The sequence below is a fragment of the Stegostoma tigrinum genome, chromosome 9 (assembly GCF_030684315.1).
Source record: "Stegostoma tigrinum isolate sSteTig4 chromosome 9, sSteTig4.hap1, whole genome shotgun sequence".
NCBI classification, from domain to species: domain Eukaryota; kingdom Metazoa; phylum Chordata; class Chondrichthyes; order Orectolobiformes; family Stegostomatidae; genus Stegostoma; species Stegostoma tigrinum.
In genome coordinates this window covers 50511117-50537787 of record NC_081362.1, presented here as the reverse complement: position 1 = coordinate 50537787, position 26671 = coordinate 50511117, and the positions used below count along the sequence as shown (strand labels likewise).

The following is a 26671-nucleotide window of genomic DNA, read 5'->3' as shown; positions in this document are numbered from 1 at the left end:
ACACCATGTCAAGTAGACAATTGTTGTTGGTCCTACAAAGGCTTGTGCTAACATTTTTGCTGCTGTCCTCATTCATCAGAGGTGCCAACTGGAACTACATAAGCTGCTTCCATGCCTTTGGAAGACCTGGCAGTGTGGAAGTACAGGATGAAAATGGGTGAAGTCCAAGACAGATGGCGAGCCTTACATGAATGTGGAATTGCTTGTCAAACTGCGAAAGTAGATGCTCAGAAGAGCTATTCCTTTTTCATTCACTTAGCTGTAGATGTAGACTTCACTGGGTTGGCCAGCACTTACTCCCCATTCTAAACTGCCCTACAGACAGTGGTGGTGAACTGTCCTCTTGAAGCACTGCAGTCTTTGGGTTACCTTTAGTCTTTGTGACACACACACACTGCTATTAGAAAGGGAGTTCCAGAATTTTAGCCCATCAACAAGTGAAGGAACATCATTACAGTTCCATGTCAAGACAGTGAGTGGGTTCAAGGAAAACTTGCATTGCTGACATTCTCATGTACCTCATAGCCTGTTGAGTTCATGGATTTGGAAGATGCTGTTAACAGAAACTTGGTGCATTACTGAAATACATCTTGTAGATGTACAAGCAGTTACCATTGTTGTGTTGGTGGTGAAAAGAATGAATTTTGAAGGTCGTCAATAGAGTGCATTTCAGCGGTTTGTCATTGAGGTCAGTAACCATTTATGTTCCTGACTTACTTCATTCAGTCCAATCTGGTTCTTTATAAAGCCAGACTAATTGTGGATGATTATGCATATTGATTTATGCTGGGATCAATACCATGTTTTTCTGACCAATTTCAATCACACAATATAGTATTGAAAGAGCAGAATAATATTTCAGCAGAGCTCAAGTCATGAGACTGCAACTCAACATGGAAAAATGTTTTCTATTGGTCTTGTACCATCAATTGCTGATGTATGGGATCATCCTGAAAGCAAACAAAGATCTTTAGAAACAAAACTCTGCTTCAACATGGCCTACTTTGCTTCAGAATATGAACTGTGCTGAGATGAATTACTTGCAACTGTTTAACATGAGGATTGAATCCAGAATGAGATACAGCCCAAGATATAGTTCAGGGACAAAAACAGAAATTGCTGGAGAAACTCAACAGGTCTGGCAGCATCTGTAGGAAGAAATCAGAGTTAACGTCATCAGACTGATGAACTGTCATTGAAATCTAAAGGTTAACTCTGCTGTCTTCCCATAGATGCTGCCAGGCCTATTGAGTTTCTCCAGAAATTTGTGTTTTCGCTTCTGATCTCCAGTATCCGCAATCCTTAGTTTTATTATATAGTTCAGGGAATTTGAAGGCAGCTTGGGAATTTGGTGAAGAGGGAAAACAGGTACATTTTGCTTGCTATTTTGGCTTATAGTTTGCGAGGTCTTTGTACAGGATAAACTGAAACCCAGGATCATGGACCCAGCATAAAAGAAAGCAAGACTGCAGGAAAACTGTTAGTTCATTTGTTGGCAATAGATACCAATCTATCTATTATAAATTGAAGGTAAACAGGGGAAATATTTACAGATTGCAAACTAAAAGACCTGCAGGATTTATTAAAAAAAGCAAATTAGGAACAAAGTAAATGAAATAGAGATGCAGGGTGGGACAACATGTTGTACCTGCAGGATGTGGGACCTGGTGGACCCCATTATGGTTCATAGCCACATATCTGGGGCAAGTGTTAGTTGTTTGAGAAATTCCAGCTTAGAGTTGATGGGCTGGAATCTGAGCTTCAAATGCTCCAACACAGAGGGGTGGGGGATGGGGGAGCGGTGGTGGAAGGGGAAAGTTACTGGGGTGCAGCAATTCAGGAGGCAGTCACAGCCTTCAGAGTAACTACTCAAATTCAGCCAGAAGCCAGGGACAGGAGGGTGTGACTGTCAGAAAGGCAGGTAGAGAGGTCCAGGAGGTAGTACAGAATGAGCCTTAACCTTTGATTTGTGAAACAGATTTGACACTTGCACCCTGTGAGGGTAGATGAGAGTGGGGGCTATAGGGAGGATGAGTAAACTGACAGTAGCACTACGGTACAGGGAGCCATTCAAGAGGGAGTAGAAAAGAGAAATGTAGATATAATTGGGGATAGTATAGTGAGAGGAATAGGCACAGTTCTTTGTGGCCGGGATCAAGAATCCCAAAGACAGTGTTGCCTGTCTTGTGCCTGGGTTCAGGATATCTCATCTGGACTGCAGAGGAACTTGGGATGGGATGGGCAAGATCCTGTGTTTGTGGTTCGGATAGGTACCAATGATATAGGTGGAAAGAGGAAAGGGGTCCTGCTGAGGGATTATGAACAGATAGGGGCTTTTCTAAAAAGTGGAACTGAAAAGCTAATCATCTCCACATGATTACGAGAGCCACGTGCAAATTGGTACAGTGTCAACAAGATTAAAGAAGTAAATGTGTGGCTCAAACATGGGTGTGGAAGAAACCCGTCGGAATTTATGGTACATTAGTACCAGTACTGGGGAAGGAGGGACTTGCTCCAATGGAATAGGCTCTACCTGAAACATGCCGGGAGCAGAGTCCTGGAGAATGATGTAACTAAGGTTGTGGTTACAGCTTTAAACTAAATAGTAGGGGGGATGCATTCTGTTGCATGGAAACTAACACAGTCATCTGCATTTCTGTCACTCCTAGCGGAATGCCACCACCAGACACATTTTCTGAAGAAGGGTATAGACCTGAAACATCAGCTTTCCTGCTCCTCTGATGCTGCCTGGCCTGCTGCGTTCATTCAGCACTACACCTTGTTATCTCTCCTCCCCTCTGTTTTCTGCCTTCTTCAGGAATAATCTTATCTGGAGCACCCTGGTCTACTCCTCCTCTATTCCCAACACTTCCCCACACCCCCACAGCACCTTCCCATGCAATCACAGGAGGTGCAACACATGCCTGTTTACTTCTTTACCCCTCACAATCCAAGGCCCCAAACACATCTTCCAGGTGAATCAGTAATTTACCTGAACTTCACTCAGTTTCGTCTACTGTACTCACTGCTGGTAATATTTTCTCCTCTATATTGGGCAATTGCTTTTCAGAGCACCTATGTGGCTACCTGCAAAAATAACCCGGAGCTATCTCAACACACCACCATGTTCCCTGGCCAAAGTCTCTGTTTCAGGCTTGCTGCAGTGCTCCAGCGAAGCTCAGTGCAAGCTGGAAAAACAGCACCTCATTTTCCCCTTTGGGACTCAATATCGAATTTCAGGGTTCCAGCACCTTCTCCCATGTCCTTACCCTGACCTTCACATACCAGGTCTTGCCATCACATAGGCTGTTACCACAAACAATCCATTATCAGCCAGTGATGGTCCCCATTAGCATCTCTTCATTCTTCTATGCTGACCGTTACCTATTTCTTTTATCTGCCCAACTATTTTTCTCTCCCTCTGGGCTCCACCTTCACCTACTGTTTATTCCTTTTCCCTACCTCTTCTTTCGATATATATCAACATTTTCTGAGCTACTGTCAGTTCTGAACAAGGGTCACTGGACCGGACATGTTAATTCTGCTTTATTTCTGCGAATGCTGCCAGACCGGATGACTTTCTTTCCAGCAATTTCTGTTTTTATTTCAGGTAACAGGGTTATTCATTCATGTTTGCTCAGTGTTTTCATTTAACTCTGTGGCTATTTGATAGTTTTGAAAGGAAATGCAAACAATCCTATTTCTCTTGTATATCTACCTTCAGCTCTACAGTGGCAGAATACGGAAAAATTAACTAACTAGCTACTGATAGTCCCCATTAACAGCCATTCACTCTCCTTGCCAGATTGTTATCTACTCCTTTGTTGATCCAACTGTTCTTCTCTCTCTTTGGATTCTATCCAACCCCATCATTCACTCCTGACCCCCTCCCTACACCCTAACTTCTAATAAACTCCCAATAAACCAACATTTTCATAGCTACCATCAGTTCTGAGGAAGCATCACTAGGCCGGAAACATAAACTGATTTCTCCCCACAGGTGCTGCCAGACCTACTGAGTTTGTCCAGAAATTTCTGTTTTTGTTTCTGATTTACAGTGTTCGCAGTTCTTTTGTTTCTTTTTATTTGTGGAAAATTAACAGCTGGTCTGAATCATCCTGCACCTTACCATTTCTGACTGCTATTTTAACTCTTCCTTGTGAAGTAGCTGATTCTCTTGAAGATCTAAAAATGCACTCAGTCTCAGCTCTGGGACATGTTTAACAGCTGTCAGAAACAAAAAGCAAGCACTTGGTACAGAGGTAAAGTTTACATGATCACAGCAAGCCAGCTATACTCAATGTGCAAATTTCTGCAACATGGATAATAAGTGACTTGATTCTTCCTTTTCCCGTTAAGAGCAGGGGCTGCAAGATGGCAACAGAGTAACAGGGCTGTGTGGTGGCTCTTGCCCGGGGCCCATCCATCCCCATCTGCTTTCCTTCCTTATGTTACTTGCACTTCTGCTCTTTTCTTTCACTTTATTTTTGGTCTTGCTTCCCCTTTATTTCTGTGGCGAGTTGGTTGGCAGTGTCGGCACAGCAGTGAGAGCGGGCTACACGCAGAGTGGGGGACGTGGCTCTCCCACCGCTCAGGGCCAGTGGCAGCAGCAAAGTTCCTTCAGCGATTGGGGACAGAGACACTGATGGCAGTGGACGCTTCGAGGTGGGGTCACATCTGTAGCTGAAGTGGGACTTGTGGCTCTGTGCCAGCCTGGCCTGGCAGCAGAGCCAAGGACTGTTGGTCATGGGGCGAATGTGAGTTCAGTGGCATCAGCGAAGTGGGTCCAGTGGTGAAGAAATGACATCTAAAGTGGGGCAACTCCTGGGATTCGGCACAGGCAGCAGTGAGGCAGTGGAGGCCTTCATAGATGGACTGGGTTGGAAAGACTGATATTCTGAACTTTACTTTCTAATTGTCTTCCGTTTCCTACTAATTTAATCTTAAATATCTGTACCTAGGTAGCTTTGGACCTAAGATGGTGCTGTATTGTGGCAACTGTAAACTTCTCACTGTACTCATTTGTGTACATATGATAATAAAGCTAATCCAGTTCAAGTTTTATTATATCTTATTCTGCACTGCCAATAAAGTACCAAACATCCTTTCATTAAGAAAACAGTGTTTACAATTGTTCATATTGATTACAATATTAGAGAAGAAACCTCTCAAGTTTTATATAATACAAATATTGCAGTATTCTGTCATTGCCAATACTTTATTTAAGCCATGTTACTTCTTCTATAGAGCCTTTGATGATAGGATTTCTAGCAACCTGGGCGCAGTTGGGGCTCTTGTGTGTTAGTTCAGCCCAGAATTTGAGTAAGTTTAAAAGTAGAAACGCTAATTATAGACCAGTGTGACCCAAGTCCGTAGTAGCAGGCCTGAGAGTCAACTTTGCCAGTAGCAGCTGGGTGCAGGAGAAATTCTTGGGAGTGGTATTTGAGCACTGCTATTCAATGCTGACCAGATGCTAGCTCGCAACTCCGGCTCACCGCAAATTTAATACAGACCATTATAACCATAATGATCACAACCTGTGTGTTTTTGGCTCAAAATATTTCTTCAAACAGCAAATAACTTCTTCAAAGGCAACGAACAGCATACATTCTTTCACAATAATCTTTTTTTCTTAGATAACAAGGTGTAGAGCTGGATGAACACAGCTGGCCAAGCAGCATCAGAGGACAAGGAAGGCTGACATTTCGGGCCTAGACCCTTCTTCAGAAATAGGGGATGGGAAGGGGGTTCTGAAATAAATAGGGAAAGAGGGGAAGGCAGGCAGAAGAATGGATAGAAGAGAAGATAGGTGGAGACGAGACTGACTGGTCAAAGAGGCGGGGATGGAGCCAGTAAAGGTGAATGTAGGTGGGGAGGTAGGGAGGAGACAGGTTAGTCCAGGGAGGACAGACAGATCAAGGGGTCGGGATGAGGTTAGTAGGTAGGAGATGGTGGTGGAGCTTGATGTGAGAAGGGGATAGGTGGGACGAAGGACAGGTTAGGGAGGCAGGGATGAGCTGGGCTGGTTTTGGGATGTGGTAGGGGGAGGGGAGATTTTGAAGCCCAGCCCAGCTCATCCCTGCCTCCCCAACCTGTCCTTCCTCCCACCTATCCCCTCTTCCCACCTCAAGCCCCACCACCATTTCCTACCTCCTAACCTCATCTCGCCCCCTTGACCTGTCCGTCCTCCCTGGACTGACCTATCTTCTTCCTATCTCCTCACCTTTACTGGCTCTATCCCCGCCTCTTTGACCTGTCTGTCTCCTCTCCACCTACCCTCTCCTCTATCCATCTTCTATCCGCCTCCCCCCTCTCCTTATTTATTTCAGACCCCCCTTCCCATCCCCCATTTCTGAAGAGGCTGTCTAGGCGAGAAACTTCAGCCTTCCTGCTCCTCTAATGCTGCTTGGCCTGCTGTGCTCATCCAGCTCTACACCTTGTTATCTCAGATGTTCTAGCATGTGCAGTTCCTACGATCTCTAATTTTTTTTCTCTTTGTGTTATGAATCAACAATGAAACATAATTACAGATGCTGCTTTGCACACATTCTGTTCACGGATGAGATAGCAAGAATTGCACATGCTAGAGTTAGATGCAGTGCGGAGCTGGCAGAGCACATCAGGCCAGGCAGCATCAGAGGAGCAGGAGAGATGTAGATTCTGAAGAAGAGTCTTGATCCGAAACGTCAACTTTGCTGCTCCTCTGATGCTGTTTGGCCTGTTGTGTTTCTCCAGCTCCACACTGGGTTATCTTCTGTTCATGGATGTTATTTTTCACTGAAATAATTACAACCGAAAAGTAAAATTGTCAATCTGTTTATGTCAGTGGAATCACGGGGCCAAACTAAAAGTTTTCAGAATTAAACCTAACTTACTTCAGGGTAAGACGGTGATGTAGTGTTGACATCTGTGGACTAGTAATCCCAAAGCCCAAGCTAATGCACTGGGGGCATGGGGAATCTCTGATGAAAAGTCCTTGAAACATTAGCTTACCCTTCCTCCATGGAAGCTGCCAGACCCGCTGTGATTTTTTTTATTTTCAGTATCCATTCCAGGATTTACTGTAATTTGCTCTGACATGGGACAACAGTAGTTAAAATATAAATTCAATTAATATATTAGGAATTGAATGCTTGCTTCTTTTCCAGAGGCCACGAAGTTATTGTTGATTATGTAAAGACCTACCAGGTTCATTAAATGTCCTTTTAGGGAAGCAAATCTGCCCTCCTTGCCCAGTCTGGTTTATGTAATTCTAAACATTATAAATGTGATTGATTGTTGATTCCTCTCTGAAATTGCTTAGAAAGACAATCTATTGAAGGACAATGGCCAATAAATGTTGACCTTGCCAGTGTCATCCCCATGAAACAAAAGCATACAAAATAATTCATTACATTCTGAAAAGGCAAAGAATCTCTTTAACACCTACAGGATGAGGGGACAAAGCCTTAAGATCCTTAAACCAGAAACTATATGCAGACAAAATTTGACTTCATTCTTCATCCAGATTATAAATTAGAACCCAAGGTGAGGGTTTTATTTTTCCATTTCTTTCAAAGCAAAAGCTATTCTTAAATAATTGGTTATTCATCTTGTTCAAAAGCTAGTTCATAACATATAAGTTAATACAATGTATGAAATGGCTGCGTTTTGAGGTACTTAACTGACATTGAAACCCTCTTTCAGCACTATAGTCCTTATAGGCAGTCTCAATTTTGTTTTGGCTGTGCTGTGGACAATGTGGGACTTTAACAAACACACAGACAGACCCAGTGATTTGCTGACTAACCCAGAGTCCCAACTGGGCCCAGCTTGCAAGAAATCTTATCATTGAAAGCTTTACAGAGGAAGTAACATGGCTTAAATGCAGCATTGACAACGCCAGAAAACTGCAATATTTGTATCATATAAAACACGGCAGGCAAATGACAAAGATGATGACCAAGTACACCACTGATGGCAACTCACATTTATACTTGTTATGTACCTTGGCTAGATTTTGGAAGGAAGGCTTCATATTATGAGTTTTAAACTGACAACTTCGATATCCTTTGTTGTCAGGTTGGCTCCAAAAAATGTCTTCCTTTTTATAAAGAGTACAACTCGCTGAAGGAACCTTGTGACGTGTAATAAACCTAACAATCTCCTTCTAATCTCTAAGCCCATGGTCCAAACCAATCCCTTACAAGAAATGTGTCTTTAATTCACTTACCCGGGAAGCAATCACCTAAGAACTATGATATGGCAAGAAATGCCTGCCCAGCTCTAGTTAACAACTAGTTACAGGTCACACTGATTTAAACTTTTAGAAAATATTTGTAGCTTGGGATGTGGATGCTGGAAGAAAATTGACAATACGGATACATGAACACCAGCTAGCCACCAAGAGACACGACCAATTCTCACTTGTCTCACTACACAAGGATAACGGGGGGCACAAATTTGACTGAGACAACACATTCATAATAGCACAAGCCAAACAGAGACATGCCAGGGAATTCCTGGAGGCATGGTATTCCAACTGGAACTCTTGTCATCAAACACATTTAACTGGAGCCTGTGTACTAACCACTGAGAAACAAAACCTGAAAGTAATACCAACCACCTCAGTAAACCGAGGCATGGAAATAACAAGTGGGACAGAACATCACTGCACCAGAGGTGAACTAATGATGTTACCTAGCAGGGTAAAAAAAATTTGCAATTGAAACCACCGGCTCAGCAAGCCTGTCTGCAGCCTTATGATAGACATTGTTACAGAGACATTCAAGAGATCTATTTAAGCATCACTTGTTTAAGAACTTTACCTCATCTGCCAAAAACATCATAAGACATCATTGTGGGTGCGGCTTTTGGCACTCTTCGGTATTACCCCTTGCAGGCCCATATACAGTAGGTATCATCCCACTCTGTCCTACTGGATCCCAAGGTGAATGCACATCTTTATAAACAGATTAATTTCTGTTTGAATTAATCCAAATTTTCTTCATGTTTGATCTATACAGTTTCAGGCAACTATTTTGTGAATTACAATACTTCAGCAATTTTAACAGTTCAAATGGAAGACAATTTTATTTTCCCTTCCTAGAATTTACCTTGTATTTTTATCAAATCTCTTTCTCAGCAGTTATTCCTGTTAGCTACATTTGTCTCCTGGCTGAAACCGAGACTGTCAGCTCAACTTATCAAATGCAGAAAGAGCTAGAGCCAAGCAGTTACGTTTCATGTGGAACAATTTCAGACATTTTTTTTAGACACTCTCATCCCTGGAACCTGGCTGTTTTGGCAGAAACTAATCCAGAGCTTTGCTTCAGTCACCAAAGCAACTGATCATTATCCTAAAACTGACAAGGAACAGATCTACAGAGCCTATCTAATTACAGGATAAATATCTTCAAAAGACTGAATACAGCTATTTTAGAGATGTCACCTTTCCATTTTGTTAACAATTTATTTGGCTTTATATACTTCTAACATGGTTGAACATGAGACAAAATATTTCAAACTCAGTCACAAAACTCAAATAAAATTACTGTCAGTACAAATTCAATGCTATTTGTCACATTAAATGTGTTTTCATTAGAACCCAAGTATGAGAGGCCAAATTGCAATGTTACCTTGCAAAGTCTGGCATGTGGTGGAATATATAATCAAATCACAAAACCTCAAACTCAACTTGAAACATTAATTATAACACTGAAAATGTAAATAATCATCATTTTCCTTGTTAACTATTTTACATTTAGGGATACAAAATTTGAGAATTGCTAACAAAAGATACATTTTGTCAAAGCTTTTCATCTTGCATTCATCAGGACAGTTGGCAAGAATACAAATTCAAGGAGAAAAACAAACATTTCTACTGCATGAGAGGAGAACGCCAAATGGTTGGCAAGTAGAGTCTGAGAATATGCTCATTAATGCTGTTTAACAGTAAACAGCCATTGCAAATGAATGACATTTGCTGGGCACTCCTGAGCATACAAGGAATTATACTGACCACCAATTTAGGATTGTCAATCAGGCTCACAGTGTAGTATGCCTGGGTGTGCTGGAAGGTGCAGGCCATTGTTCTTCGAAAACAGATAAAAAGTGTAGATGGACTGCACCTGTTTTAACTCAACAAAATAAGTATAGTCATTTGCTGGTACATTTCATAGGCCAACCGTGACCAGTCAGAGTGAAACTGTTTTATTTAAAATTTGCCAAAGCCGGGCTGTTAACTGTCAATCAGAGTTAATGGATTCATTCTCTATGGCAACACTACTAACAACCAGAGTCCAGCTGCCAACAATGTAATAAAATGTGAGGCTGGATGAACACAGCAGGCCCAGCAGCATCTCAGTAGCACATGCTGCTGGGCCTGCTGTGTTCATCCAGCCTCACATTTTATTATCTTGGATTCTCCAGCATCTGCAGTTCCCATTATCACTCCAGTTGCCAAAAAATCAGCTTTCTCTTCTCATGCAAGAAAAATGAGTCTTTCCACTGGAATTTATAGTTATGACTTTTTGCAAGATAAGTTAATGAAAATCTTCAGCAAAATGTTTCTTTTCTCAGCAATACTTTATGACTGTGACAAGATCAGATATTAACAAATAAAGGAAACCAAGCACTTAGTCGCACAAAATCCTTATGCAATAAAATGCAAAATACTCATGTATATTGGAGCACATTTTAAATGGCACTGTTTTTAAACATTTTTTGGTATAAAAATCATTTAATTCTAACCAACAGCTATGGATAAATTGTAATCATTTAAAAATAACTCAACGTATTGATGTCGTCACCATCCCAATCACTTTCTATCACCTTGCTATGAACCTCCTCCACCACAATTGCAGTTCTACTTTTATTCCAGGTCCTGCCTGGTGGCAACACTGCAATCTGAGGTTAATCAAAGAGCTCAAGTAAGGATCACTGCATAGGAATTATAGAGAATGACCTTCGCTATTGGTTATTCCTATAGTGCAGAAAGAGGTCATTTGCCCGATCAGGTCTGCAACGATCCTCCAAAGGCCATCCTATCCACCCCTCCACCCTATCCTCAGTAACCCCCACATTTACCATGGCTAATCCATTTAGCCTGCACATCCCCAGACACTATGGGCAATTTAGCATGGCCAATGCACCTAACCTGCACACCTTCAGATTGTAGGAAGAAACTGGAGCACCCTGAGGAAACCCACGCAGACATGGAGAGAACGTGCAATTTCCAAACAGTCACTGAAGGCTGGAATCGAACCTGGGTCCCTGGCCCTGACAGACAGCAGTGTTAACCACAATGTCACCATGCCAGCCTCACTGTAAACTTACAGTGTTTCCAAGTGACAACAGCTTGAGAAGTAGAAGGCTGCAAAACATCCACCAAGAGCATTTCAGATGGCTACACTGAGTGACCTCAAGCAAGTCTCAGTGTTGACGGTCTGTCTGCAGAAGGTAGCCTCCTTGCAAAGATCAAGGCTATCATTGTCAGCTGGCTATTTGGCAGAAACAACAGCACTAGTGGGACAGGTGTCAAAAAGATAATGCTTCCATCTTGAGGGAACACAACCGTTGTCTCTCACACGGAGCCAGAGACATACAGCTGAAATTACACCTCGGCATTCTGACAGTTGTACAAGGGAATAGAATACAGGAAACATGTAAATCATTTGGTAGTCTCTTTAAACAGTGATACGCAGAAACAAGACGAAAAACATGAGAGGCCTGCGGAAGCTGTTACTGTTCAGTCACTGTCTTCCTCATAGAGATGACCAAACGCATTGCACAAAATGGTTTCCATACTCTGTACAAAGCCTAGACCGAATTTGTAAATACAATCTTCCAGTCTCTGAACTATTGCACAAAAGATCAGGCAATCATTTCTTAATATATTGCCATTTGAAGGTCTGTTCAACGATAGTAAAAGACAATTTCTCGACAGCAAAAGTAATTTGTGATCTTTTCTTTTAGCAACAAGTATATATGGCAATTCTCTCATGCCCTAGAACCTGTACATTTGTGTTCTTTAAATGAAGACCCTTAATCAAGTCTACAAACTGAAGTAACCTTGGCACCTGTCCCTGGAATGGTGCTGTATTGAGTAGGTTCTCTTTCTTAATCTGAAATGTCACAACGGTGCTGACACTTTCAATAGCTGAAATGTGAGAGGGAAAGCTTTTAGTGTGAATGAGAAGCAGGGATGGATGGCTGGCTTCTGAAACCAGCTGTCATTTGCCGTGCAGAGTTTGTATAACAAGATAGTACAAAGAAGGAAAAATAGACTCAAGCTTAGTATCATTGAGAAGGTTACTGCTAAGCTGTGTTGCAATACAGCACTGTTGATGACACCTTCAATCACTTTACTGAAGATCTAGGGGAGACTGATAATGGGCTTAATTGACTGGGTTGGATTTGTCTGCTTTTTGTGTATAAGCCATGCCTGGACAGTTTTCCACATTGTCGGGTAGATGTCAGTGTTGTAGTTATAGAGTTACAGAATCATAGACCAATACAGCATTGAAACAGGTTCTTTGGCCCAAACTGGTTCATGCTGACTATGGTGCCCATTCAGCTAGTTGCACGAGAGCTGCTAGAAGTTGACAAGTTCTGGAGCATGCATCCTCAGTACAATTGCTGAAATGTTTTCATGACCCACAGCTTTTGTAGTATCCTGTCCCTTTGGCCATTTGATGTAATCATGTGGACTGAATCAATCTGGCTGAAGATTGGCATCTGTGATTTTGTAGATGATGGATCCATTCACTCAGCACTTCTGGCTAAAGATTGTTGAAAATGCTTCAGCCTTATTTATTTCATTCTATCTGCACAAAAATAAATGCAGTGGTCTCTCTTCCCAATACTATCTGTACAATACATTTTCCACAGATGGATTGGTGACGATAGGGTAAAGTACGTTCATCCTTTGTTTGTTTCACTCATCACCGTCTTCATACCCAACTGAGCAGCTATTTCCTTGAGGAATTGGCCAACTCAGTACCAAGACAATCTTGGTGTAGGACGCTGAAATCTCCCATCAAGAGTACACTCTACATCCTTTCCAGCTAACCTGATTGGCAGTTTCAACAGCAGATGAGCTGAGCCAGGGTCAAAAGTAGATGAGAGTATGAATGTACAAACAGTTTGTCTGAGTGATAGTCAATTAGCATTTCAAGGTCAGCTGTGTAGAGTGATGACTGTATATCCAGGCGAGAGCAGTCCCCCTCAGCTCGACAACACATGGAGTGATGTTCAAAGAGAACAGTCAATGAAGCAGTGTCAAAGATTGCAGACAGGTTGAGAAAGATTTGGATGGAAAGTTTACCATTGTCAAAGTCATGTTGAACATCGTTGTGTCTTTGATAAGAGCGATTTAATTCCGTGACAGGGGTGGAAACTTAATTGGAAGAATCAATCATAGAATTGCAGAAAAGCCTTAACTTTGCAATTATCCTGTATCATGGGAATAGGTCTACATCATTTAATTTCTTGAGCCTCCTATGTCTTTTTTTGAATCATGGTTGTTGAACTGTACTTCAACTCAATTAATCGATCTTCACTGATCACTGACCCAACAATAAAATCTACTTATACCAGTCTTGAAAATTCAATTTTGATCCATTGAGATATTGACTTGGTCTGACTAATTAACTGCACAGGAGGAGCAAGAATTTCTAATGGGAAGTAAGTGATCCAGGTTCTAAGGAAGCAGACACAATGTACTCATTAACAAAACCCTGTTGCTGGTGGAAAAGTCTTGTCCCAATAATGGAACACTCAGTAGGCCACAGGAAATTCTCTTGGTAATATCCAAGTAAATTAAAGTTAAACCCAAATAAACCACACATTACTTATTCAACATCTTACAGGAGGATAGCTGTTCAGAAGTCACTGTACAACTGACTAACCCTGGTTTGAGACTTTAATAAGTAAGTAGCAGGCACGAAGAATTAACCTTGGGTAGTGTGATAAATAGCACAATTCATGAACAGCTTTGACAACGATGTATTCTGCCTGAGCACAGCATCAGCTCTTACTTATAACTTGTCAGAATGGTGGTTCAACAACATTTGCTCGCTTTTCTGCATTCCAACAGACAGGCATTGAAACATTTGGAATTGCTCATTTCTACACCCAGTCTCAAGATAACGTCTTGCAGTAGCTGTCATTTCAAGCCCCAGTGCTCCCTTATCAAAAACATTACAGAAGTTTACCAGAAATCTAGCACGATAGATGTATAGACCTTCTGGCAGATGAACATGAGGAACTGATGCAAGACCAATTGGATAAACCAATTCTAGCACAATTGAAACTTGTACTGAAAGTAACAAGATAATCAAATCAAAAGATGCCGAACAATGCTCCACAGGAACCGAAAGGTGGTGCAGCTTGTGTTAATTTTCCTGCATTTTGAGTTCTATCAGGCATGTTACTATTTTTTTCCAGATGAATCAAAAGCAGCGCTTTAGACTAAAAACACATGATTTTTGACATTGTAATAAAGGGGTGGGGGGAAGGGTTGTGAGGTGATGGAAGAAACAGCTTTAGATGAAGTAGTTCAGATCATCTGAGCTGGAAGCATGGTGAAAATTCCTATTACCTCCATATGATATTAGTATTCCCTAACTTTGAGGACTTGAACCTATAGCCAAGGCATTGATTTTTGCCAACGCTAAAGTGAGAAAACCTAAACAGTTCTTCCCAATTCTCACGCAATTGCTATTGAAGCAAAGGAGATGCATGACATTTCAGTGATGAAAAGATCTGGCTCAGATTATGTGGATCTGGAGATAACTGGGAAGTCTTCAGAATGCTTGGCTTCTTTCTGCAAGGCACCCTTTACAAAATCAAACACAGAAGACATCTTTGGTCAGTCACTATTAAATATTCTTGTTCTACAGGTCACCACAAGAAGGTAATTACTCCTCTCCAGATGGCCAGTGGGTCCTGTACAAATAATCTGCCAGATGTCAATATGGCCCATTGGATCACAACTGCCTTCTCCTTCTAGCTAGATTATCTATGTTCTCCTTTCCCTCTTTACTTGTCCCACTATAAACACAATCACCCTTTTGCCACATTACTTACCCTTAGCCCACATTATCAGAGACCTTCTCATCCTTTTTTTTTCTACTGTATCACTTTTCCTGGCCCTGTATTTCCCAAAGGTTGCTTATTTCATGCATTTTCAACTCTATTGCAAAGTATCTAAAGGTTACCTTGGTTTCTCTCTGGATAGATTTTCCTGGATATATTGTGTGCCTCAGTAATTTCTGCATTGATTTCATATGCCCAGTGATCATAGATTTAAATGATTTTTTTTAGTATCTACTTAAAAATTGGTCAATACATGTCAGCTTTTGAATCTTGAAAAATGCAATTGATCAAATTTACCATGGACTACTGAGATGAACGAACTGCACAAGGAAATCTTGAAACAATGAGAAAAATTCAGATAAATTTGGATTCCCGTTACAAAATGCATTTTAGACTGAAATTAGAATATGTATATACATGACTCCCATCTAGAGCAAAGAAGCAATTTTGGGCATCAGGATGGAATTATCATATTAAATATTTAATGAAAACTAAAGAGAGATTAAGGCCCAGATTTTCACCTATATTAATTAAGCCCCTTGTTACAGCAACAATGCTGAAAGTGTTCGGAAATGTTAAATGGCACACAACAGTTCACACTTTGGGAGAGGTGGACAGAGTTTTACACGCGCATAGTTTGAAGATGTAACAGGCTACTTATATCACAAGCTACCTTCAGGCAAATTTGGTTTTAGTATCTCTTTAGTGTTAAATTTGCACAGTAGACCTGTTCACAGTCAGTGGAAAGGGATGTCAGGTACCACTTTGATCAAAATAAGGTGTTTTTTGGAGAAATGAGATACCTATTGGGAGAGTTCAGCTGGTTTTATGACTGTGCATGAACAGAAGCTCAATGGACTTACTAACATGCACAAATCAACTGTCAAAGCTGTCAGAAGGTTGTATCATAGGGACATGTCAAAAGTATAAAAGGGAGGTACCTCAGGAGGCCATTAATGGAAACTTGCAAAATGCTTGGCACATCATAGCTTTGAAACACTTTTCTGGACTGTTGGAAAAATGATTGCTCACATTTTACTCAGTACTGACATTGGTTTGCAAGGTTCCATCACTGGGTTTCTGCTACATGACAGATTTCACATTTTGTCAATACCATAGTGGGGTGCCTTGTACTTCACAGTTCTACTGACAGCTATTCATGGTTTTGGACATTCTTGAAGGAATATAAATAAAGTAACTCTTTTGAATGATCGAGACTGATTTTGTCACTGTCGAGAAGTCTGCAATTTACACTTACAACTTTACTCTGTGTAACTTTATCTCATTTTTGCATGGATCTGAAGATCTGTTCATGGCTGACAGGGAGAATTGTCATGGTACATGCAAACAAACAGGGTGTTGGGTGGCTATCATTGGTTGACAGATATGAGCATGGGTAGGTAGAAGGACACAGTTTGGTGTCAATAAATGTGGGTAGAGGGCTTGATATTGGTCTGAGTTTGCCATGGAACTACATGGGGTTGGTGACTGGGATGAGGGCTAGCAGGATCATTTATTTTCTATTTATCAAGTTTAAATGTTGGACACAGAGCCAGATGCGCTAGGCAGTCCTTTCTTCCTGTCTGCATCTGCATTTAACAGCCTCAATAGCATTTTCATGGTTGCCCACACTTCTGTCTAACCCAGCACCATACCCTCCCCGCAGCAGCCATGTTTAAAGGCCACGTTTGCAGAAGCAGGAATTCTCTTGATTCTGCACACAACAAGGAGCAGAAATTTGAGCCCAAACATTTGAATTGCAAAATTGTCTTTTTTTTAAAAGAAACTAATTTGACAGTTCTGGGTATATGTTTACACGATCAAAATTCTAAACATGTTTTTATTTTTAAAATCAAATTTATGATTATATTCTATCTTAGGCTATCTCTTTAAAACAGATATTGTGTAGATTGAAGAGATGTTTATGCTACATTAACACCAGACTGACTGACTAGAAGCAAAAGATGCAGGCTGTTCCTTAGAGAATCAGGAATGAGAGCAAACCATTAGCTATAATTGTCATGTGGAAAACAACAAAAAACAAAATATACTGCAATCATCTTTCTTTCATGTTACTAGAACAATGCTATTTTGCTTTTGCATTCTCTCTTCTGCCGATCAATAGCAAGTAGCCAGTGAAAAAATTTGTCCCACCGAGGCACATCTCACATATTATCTGGAGTTTCTAGATAGCAAACAGACCCTCCCTGGCTGCAGATAGAGGCGGTGGGAAGCCTCTTGGCATCAGATCTAGCCACCAGCAGTGCCCAGTGCAAAAACAACTGAAAATCAGTTAACCTTCAATGCTGCCCAGCAGCTGTTATATTTTATATATCATATGAAAAAGCCTCACGTTTTAGAGACATCCATTTACCTTGCTGCTTACATTGGCAATGTTCACCCCTCCTATCTGAGTGTTGACTACCAGAGCCTCAAGCACTCTAAATGGTAATCTTAGCCTTCATTCGATCGACCTTCAGGGAGGTAGTTCTTAATTGACTTGAAATCCCCCCTTCAAATCTGACTTCCAGCACATCCAGACTAAAGACCTCTACTTCATTCCAAAGGAGGGATTAGGACTAAAGAACACAAGTCCAGCCCCTTGAACTTGCTCAAGGAAGTATCTTTCTCCTAGATGGCGTCTGAGAGATCTCCAGCTTCTGCATCCATGACATTATTGTTAACATTGCAATTAGAACAAATTCCACCACTATTTCTAAAAACAAATAAATTAATCTACCTGTATAAAGTTGTTATCATTAAAAAAGTCCTTCAAACTGAAACAATATTTTAGTCAAAATATGTTCATTTTACTTCTAATTTAAACTAAAACCACTGTTATTTTAAGACACATTTCAAACAAAGTGGACAATTACTTCAGTATTAAAATTCAAGAATTAATTCTAATGACCTGTTCAGAATTTTCAATCCTCAAAAATTGTGCTGACAGTAAAATTAAGTTTCTTAAATTTCTCAACTCATGCACTGTTAAATTTAATAAAATCATTAATTAGCTAATTAAAACAGTATATACACATAGAACATGAAAATGTAAATCTAACAAGCTGATGCTATTCAATCAGAAAAAAAATCTGATTGGTTCAAGTTTAAATGAACTATTGCACACTATATTTATGCATTCCTTTCCAGTTGAATTAATGCTGCTATTTTACCAACTTGCCTAATATTCCTGTTAAGGTTTCCTGCAACTGACAACTAATTATCCACTGAGAAATAATACATATTACAACTTCAAAGCAACAAAATAAAAACACCAACTCTCTGATAGAAATCTGTGAATACAAAATGACGTTTGGGAAATATTATAGTGCCGTCTGATGGCAGCAGCATTTTAGCAAGAACAACAAAGTCACATCTTCCTGAGACACATGATGCGTTGATGAAGAGGGCATAGCCATCATCTCTGACCCGAGTGCATTTCCTGTCCAAATGTGCCAGGTACAATCACATTAGGAGAAATGGAAAACCAGAGGTTAGCCTAAACCTTTTTACTACAATTTCTATTTGTTGGCTGTAAAAGATGTTTACAAGATATACCAATTGAAGACATTTTAGAAGAGGCCATATCCCTCTGAGAAAAGAATCCACTGGAATTACAAAACATCACTTTTTATTACTGACTCATGGGACATGGGTGTCACCTGCATTCATTGCCCATCTGTAGTTGTCCTTGAAAAGGTGATGTTGAGCTTCCTTTTTGAACCAGAGAAGTCATCTGTGGGAGGTAGATACACAACATCCATCAAGAAGGTAATTTGAGGATTTTGACCCAGGAATGATATTATCTTTCAAACCAGGATGGTGAGTGGCTTGGAGGAGAATTTGCAGGTCATGGTTTTCCCATATATCTGCTGCCCTTGTCTCTCTGGATGGAAGTACTTCTGGGTTTGGAAAGTGCTATCCAAGGATCTTTGATGAATTCTGCAGTGCTTCTTGTAGATAGTACGCAATGATGGAATGATATAATGTAGATGCGGTGCCAATTAAGTAGGTTGCTTTGTCCTGTAGAATATTAAGCTTCTTGAATGTTGCTGCAGCTGCACATACCCAGGCAAGTGGAAAGTATTTCATCTACCTCCTGACTTGTGCCTTGTAGATGGTGGACAGGCTTTGGAGAGATGGGAGGTGAGTTAATCACCACACATTCTTGCCCCTGCCTTGATCTTGAGCGACTATAATTATGTGATGAGCCCAGTTCTGTTTCTAGCCAATCGTAACCTCCAGAATGTTGGTCATGGTGGATTCAGTGATGGCAACACCATTGTATATCACTTAACAGAGAGGTCATTGCCTGGCATTTCTGTGGCATAAACAATACTTGCCACTTTTCAGCCCAAGCCTGGATATTGTCCAAATCTTGTTGTGTTTTAACACGGACTGCTTCTGTATGTGAAGAGTTGCAAATGGTGCTGAACACTGTGCAACCATGACTGAACATATCGAATTCTGAGGTCATATTGGAGCGAAGGTCATGGATGAAGCAGCTGATGATGGTTGGGCCAAAGACATTATCCTGAGTAACTCCTGCAGAGATGGTGTGGAGCTGAGACAACTGACCAACAATCACAATCATCTCCATTTGTACCAGGTATGAATGCCAACAGCAGAGAGTTTTTTTTTGCATTTGGTATTGAGTCCAGATTAGCTTGGACTCCTTGATACCACATTCAGTCAAATGTATCCTTGATGTCATGGACTGTCACTCTCACTTCACCTCTGGAATACAGCTCTTTTGTTTATGTTTGAACCAAGTCTGTAAAATAGTCAGGTGCTGAGTGGCCCAGGTAGGACACAGACCGAATGTCAGTGAGCAGATTATTGCTTGATGGCACTAGGGATGGGCAAGAAATGCTGGCCAGCCAGCGACGCCCATATCACACAAATGAACAGGATAAACAAGACACCTTCCATTACTTTAATGATAATCAAGAGTAGACTGATGCTCAGGTAATTGGCTGGGTTGGATTTGTCTCATTTTCTTTTGTTGACAGGACACCCTAGGCAACTTTCCACATTGTCAGGTAGACACTGGTATTGTAACTGTACCAGCACAGTTTGACAAGAACAGTGGCAAATTCTGGAGCACAGCTCTTCAGTATTATTGCCAGAATGTTCACAGGGCCCAAAGCTTTTGCAGTATCCAATACCTCCAACTGTTTCTTGACATCATGTGGAGTGAATCCAACTGGATGATCACTGGTATCTGTGATGCTGGCGAGCTGTGGAAGAGACTGAAATGGATCATTAATTCACCATTTCTTGCTGAAGATTATTGCAAATGCTTCAGCCTATTTTTATACTCACCGATGTACTGGCCTCTCCCATTATGGTAGCCTTCCTTTCATGAAGCCTCTTCTTCCAGTGAGTTCTTTAATTGCCCACCACCATGCAAAACTGGATGTCACAGGACTGTGGAACTTCAATCTGATCTGCTGTACTGTTGCTGTATTGTTTAATTCTGCCTATCACTTGCTGGTTATGCTGTTTGGCATGCAAGTAGTTCTGTTTGGTAGCTTTGCCAGGTTGACACCTCATTTTTATATATGCTGGTCCTGGCATGCCCTCCTGCACTCTCCATTGAACCTGGGTTGATTTCCTGGCTTGATGTTAATGGTTGAGTGGGGGATATGTGGGGCCAAAAGTTTGCAGATTGTGTTGGAGTACGCCTAATGGATGCCCAGTCTTGATTTTCTAGATCTGTTTGAAGTCTGTCCTATTTAGAACGATGACCATGCCACATAACACGGTGTAAGGTATTCTTAGTGTAAAAGTAAGACTTTATCCCCACAAGGACTATGCAGTGGTCACTATTATTGGTATTGTCATGGACAGATGCCATCAGCAGATTGGTGAGAATGAGACCAAGTTTGTTTGTCCATCATATGTGTTCCACCACCACATGCTACAGACTCAGTTCAACAGTTCTGTCCTTTCTAACCCAACCAACTTGAGCAACAATGCTGCTGACAAACTACTCTTGGTGTCAGACATTGGAATCTCCCAACCAGAGTATATCTTATGCCTTTACCACCCTCAGCACTTCCTCCAAGTGTTGTTCAACATGGTGAAGTAGAGATTTCAACAAAGAAGCACTGGAAGTTTGTGGCTGTGAAAATCATCTGTCCATTTCCCACTAGAAATAGCACTGCAATGAATCTTTCCTCAGTTTAAAATCACCAAAGAAATTCAATGTCAACCATCCCTCAACTGTACTATGGTAACAGCATAACATGTGAAATGAAACTTATCAAATTTAAACCAAAATGCCAATTTTCAGGGTGGCAATGCACTGCTGCCGTTGTGGTGCCCAACTTACGATGAAAATGTACCAGTGAACATCATGTCTTCCCTTTCCATAAGTGAAGACTCTGAACTGACAGATGTCAGTGACCTACTAAACTAGATTTCTACACAAAACAATCAACCAATGAACAATGAGAAGCAACCTTCTCGAAAAATACAAGATTCTTAGAGATCTTGACAGAGTAGATGGAAGAGTTTGTTACCCCTCGTACAAAGTCCATGACCAGATGGCACAGCCTCAGGATAAGGGGTTACCCATTCGTCAGGGATGTGGAAGAATTTCTCCTCCAAATCAACGGTGAATCAATGGAATACTTTATCACAGGATAGAGGTTGGGTCATTAAGCATAGTCAAAGCAGACTTTTCAAAAATCAGGGAATCCGCTTAAAAGGCAGCAAAGTGGAGTTAAGGACTACAAGTTCAGCCATGATCTAGTTTAATGACTCAATGCAAACACAGCTACCACAAAAACTCGCGTTCTGCACTGAAAGAAAATTGGAATATTGTTTTCTACAACTGAAGATACAACATTAGGGGGCAAGATTTGTCAAAGCAGCAGCCTATCTTATACTACATGCAATTTTCTTTATAATTTATGTTAATTAAAAACTAAACTGGGCACAATGTCAAATAGGCTGCTGGCTCACTGTTACTCACTTTGCGCCTTATTGTTGCCAACTTTTATTGCATTAATGTATTTTTCATATATTCTCACTGCTCACCCAGAAATAACATGCGATATTTAAAATATTCCTCACTAAGGTTTGAGTAAACCATATGCCACTCCCCACGCAACTAATTATTAATCAAATTATACCTGATATTATCGATATGTCAAGACGATCAAATTTAATGTAAAAGATAATCTGACAATTCATTAGATCCATGACCTACAGGCTGCAATTTTATTCTCCATTCAGTGATGGATTGATAGGTAGGGAAATGAAGGGGTGGGGATAGTGTCAAGTTGTGTGCAATGACAATATTGTAGTACTCATCACCTTTGGAACACAGCTCACCCACACACACCAAAGGGCTGGCATCTGGCAGTCTGCTCATCCCTTGACCAACCAAAGCCCTTAAATGGCCTCTTGGTTGGATAGCAACCCTTCAGAGATCCCCGACCACCACTAACCCTTCCATCACCATCTCCGCAATGTATTCCCCCCACTGCTCCCCACGCTCCCCCACTAAATCCCTCCCCCATCACATTTCCTCTTTCTTGCCCTCTTCCTGTTGATCCTGGTTCCGTAGCCATCCCTGCATAAAATGGAACCCATCTGCACAGAAGACCTTTTCGTTACAATATAGTTTTATTTGCTTTACTCACTAATTCATTTAAAGTTTGCTAATTAAAAATTACCTTTTGTACGTGAACAATTCAAGTTGAGTTTTAAATTTAAAATGAGAAAATAACTTACTGTATCACAGTTTTTATTTCATTCCAATAGCCATTTAAAAGTTTTTCTCTGTAGCATTACTTCTGGAAATTCCTGTTGATTACTTTGCCTCAGCTTTAGAACACTTCAGCCATACAATAAGTCGGTAGAAGAAAGATCTTGTACCAATCTCCCCTGGTGGCCAACCACAATAGCCATAGTCACAATGAACAACAATCATCTCAGCTCAGATGTTCTTATATCTTTGGAGTATTCCCTCGAACAATAAGGTCAGCATTCATCAATGTCACCTTCAGGTTTCAGAGAAACGAAGATGTAGTCATTCTCACACCACTTCTCTATGGCTATGAGACATGAGAACTTCCTCGTGTCACAATATGTTTTTGCTGCTTGAGATCCAGTTGCAAAATCAATTGGCAAGACATACCTAGTACCGTGAAGTACGCTCATCAGAATTCAACTTTGATGAAAATCTTCACATGGAAGACTCCCGTAAACCAAAAGTAGTATTCTACAGCCAGCTAAACTTGGGAGCCTGCAACATAGGATATTCTAAACTTATACACAAAAGACATTCTGGAAGCCAATTTGAGAGGCTGAAAGTGGGATCCTGCACTGATTCAAATGGAGACAGCTTTCTCGTTGTGCAATATCAACATTTGAAAAGAATATAAAGATGGGTTACTGAAAAAGCTCAGCATATCTGTCAGCATCTGTAGAGAGAAAGCAGAGTTTCTTCTCATTACCAAAGACTCTTCTGAAGAAGGGTCACCAGATGTGAACCATTAGCTCTGCTTTCTCTCTACAGTGATGTCAGATCTGTTGGGTTTTTCCAGCAACTTCTGTTTATTTCGCTGATTTCCAGCATCTGCAGTTATTTGACTTTTTTGTAAAAAAAAGAACACGTCAGGCAAGCTTGAAGCAAAGCTAATGCCTTCATTCACCCTTCCAATACTGACCATATGTGAGAAATGTAATCATATCTACAAATCATGATTTGGTTTGACACCACGCAAGGCATCACCAATCTGGACAAAGGACAACTGGAATTCAGATTAAACACACAGCTATTGAAGCGACAGGAGAATCCATCACTTCTGTCAGCACTTTTTCTTTTAACACTAATGTTTTTCCCTTCTTCCAACGTCATCAGTTTCAACTGGGAGAAGATACCACAGCACCAACTGCACCTCAACATCTCTCCCAAATTATCATCATTTACTTGTGAACCTTGGCAACAAGTGCCAGCAGGTTACTGAAATACAGTAAAACGATTTCATCCGCAGCATCTATCCGCATGTATATAAACTCCGCCATTCCACCTGGGATGATGAAATCTTGATTGAGGTGAGAAACATAACTGAGTTTTTTTTCCTTCCCTAAGTAAGGGATGGTGAGACCGAAGCAGCAATCCCACTGCTGCTCTTGTTAAGATCGCTTTAGCTCAGCTGTGAATGCTGAACAGAGAATTTTTTTTGGATTCTAAGATGCAACACTGTATTAATTCTCCAGTAGTTGGACAACAATGGCTGATTTGAGTTACTAAATTAAGATACAAAGATTAAAATTGGTCAGGTTTGCTTACTTCCTGGATTCTGATAATCCATTTTAGAACCCTCAATACTGATTCCTGCTTGAATAAAATCTTCTAAGCAGCCAAATAATCAAAATGTAAACAGTGAGCCAGTAATTTATTTCAAAAGCAGAGATCAAATTACCATCAAAGTTATTTATTTCATTCCTAAATTAAACATTTTTTTTGGAATTGTTAATTGTTCTCCCTGTCATGGCTCTTCCATTCCCTTATAACACTCAACACTGTATGTGTTTTTTAAGTAAAGTCACTCACCAATTCTAAACGAGGTAAAGAATATTGATGAGTGCACCTTAACAATAGGTATGAGCAGTTTTCAACTACAAGGCTATCATAACTGGGACTTATCTTTCCTGTCATCAACACAAATCTTCTAGCGAGCTAGGTATTTTCTTTCTACCCTAAAATCAATGAAGCCAAGTGTAGAATTTTTAGTATAATCGCACATAAGATTAGCTAACTCATCTTTACTTCGTAAAAATATGACTAAGCTACTCACTAACTAAAACTGGAAAGTGCCAGGAGAGTTTGTATCGACTGTAATTAACACAACTGTAATCATTTTCAATTGAAACCATTTCAAGTTAATTTAATGTTGATCTTGAAAGTGATATTTCAATGTTTTTTTCATGTGAACTAATATGATACACATATTTGTCCAATTTTGTTTCTATTCAGGATTTCATCCTTTTTGTTCCTTCGAAAACACTAAAATCAATATTCCAATGCTCATTAAATACAATTTAGAAACACATGGTTCAAAATAAAACAGTGACACCTGCATTTAAATTGGGCTGAATTTCAAAAGGAACAGTGTTCTGTCTGTTGCAATGTATCAGTAATTAAAAATAGAATGTTTTGTTGAGATAATTAAATATTATAAAAAATAAAGTTACAAACATGTCAATCTTCCAACATCTTTTAGTTTGCTAAACTGTTGTATCCGACGAGCAGATAAGAATTTTATGATTAATACAAACAGGCAAATACATAAATATCAACAGCCTTACCTTTGGGATCTCGTAATGCATTAGAACATCATAACCACATATTTAACGTTTAGGCAACAAACAAAATACATTTTTACGAATGATTTAAATGGCCATTAATATTATACTTCTTAATTGTTCCAAAGAAAGCAAAACATTTAGTACCTTTTATTTTACCTATGGAATTGATGGAATGGTTCCATGAAGTAAGCATTATTGAATAAAAAAAAGAGAAACATTTTAAGTTTCATGATTATATGCAAATGCAACTAATCATTGTAACAAAATATATTTAATATGTAAGCATACAGGTGTAGCGTGGGCATATTATGTTGAAATGGAAGCATGAATTCCATGGTATGAAAGTAATTTTCTGTTGGGAGATTTATGTATTCAAAACACCTGTAGAACCATGATTTAACTCACTCAATGTAAATAAAAACATCAAAAATAATTAAGAGTGAAATTAAGTGGTTGAATTGCTTGCAAAACCATTCCTCCAGCATTCCAACAGCCTGGTTAGGTGCATCGAACATACTTTCAATCAGCCATGCATCTCTGTTAATGGGTGAAGCACACTGCTACACACATGTTGCAAAATGGTGTAACAATTTATCACACTACAAGCTAAGAGCAGGCACTGGTAGTGACAATACCACCTGATACAGAAGCAAGCATAATTCTGAACATAATGACTTCAAGCACTCCAAACTAACTATACACTCAGGTAAATATTTTTAACATTGCTTTAATTATTTTTAACACTGACATTTTTACATCAATTGATCTCACTTTCTCCTAACTGGCACAAAGACAAAGACAAAGCAAAAAGCTTGACTCAAGTGCAAAAAGGAAAAAAAGAAAGACAGATTCTCTTGATACAGCCAAAGTGGAAGTATAAACTTTTGTAGAATTATTTATAGAGAGAGATTAAAGACAACTACTAATGGTGGGGGTGGGGGGAAGAGAAGGAAGCACAGTGGAAAAAAGGAATGGAACCCATACCTTGGTCGCCCATCATCAGGTGCGCCAGACCTTGAAGGGAAACAAGAGCACAGTCAGCAAAGAACAAGGGCACGTGGGAAGAGGTATCGTCACAATGACAAAAATGTTTTGTGACAGACATCTGTGTTGTATTAGATGTCTTTATTACAGGGAAATTTTAAAAAAAGCATTTTTCAACCACCGGTTGCAATGCATTGGGACAAGATCAGAAGAATGAAGAAATGATTCTGATAGCATTGGACAATTCCGAGATTTTCCACATACACATATCCACAATAAA

At 40.2% G+C, this 26671-nt stretch overlaps 1 protein-coding gene across 43 annotated transcripts in view; it reads right to left on the bottom strand.

Moving 5' to 3' along the window:
* Window positions 1–26671, bottom strand: part of nrxn1a (neurexin 1a) — a 1700803-nt gene that overhangs the window by 1400344 nt on the left and 273788 nt on the right. For 36 of the 43 annotated variants that reach the window (XM_059648525.1, XM_059648528.1, XM_059648548.1 and 33 more), the window contains one exon: window positions 26392–26421. The exons of the other annotated variants lie outside the window; for them this stretch is intronic. In XM_059648525.1, coding sequence (XP_059504508.1) covers window positions 26392–26421 — 30 coding nt within the window. The remainder of the gene's footprint in view (window positions 1–26391; window positions 26422–26671) is intronic. 43 annotated transcript variants of the gene reach the window in all.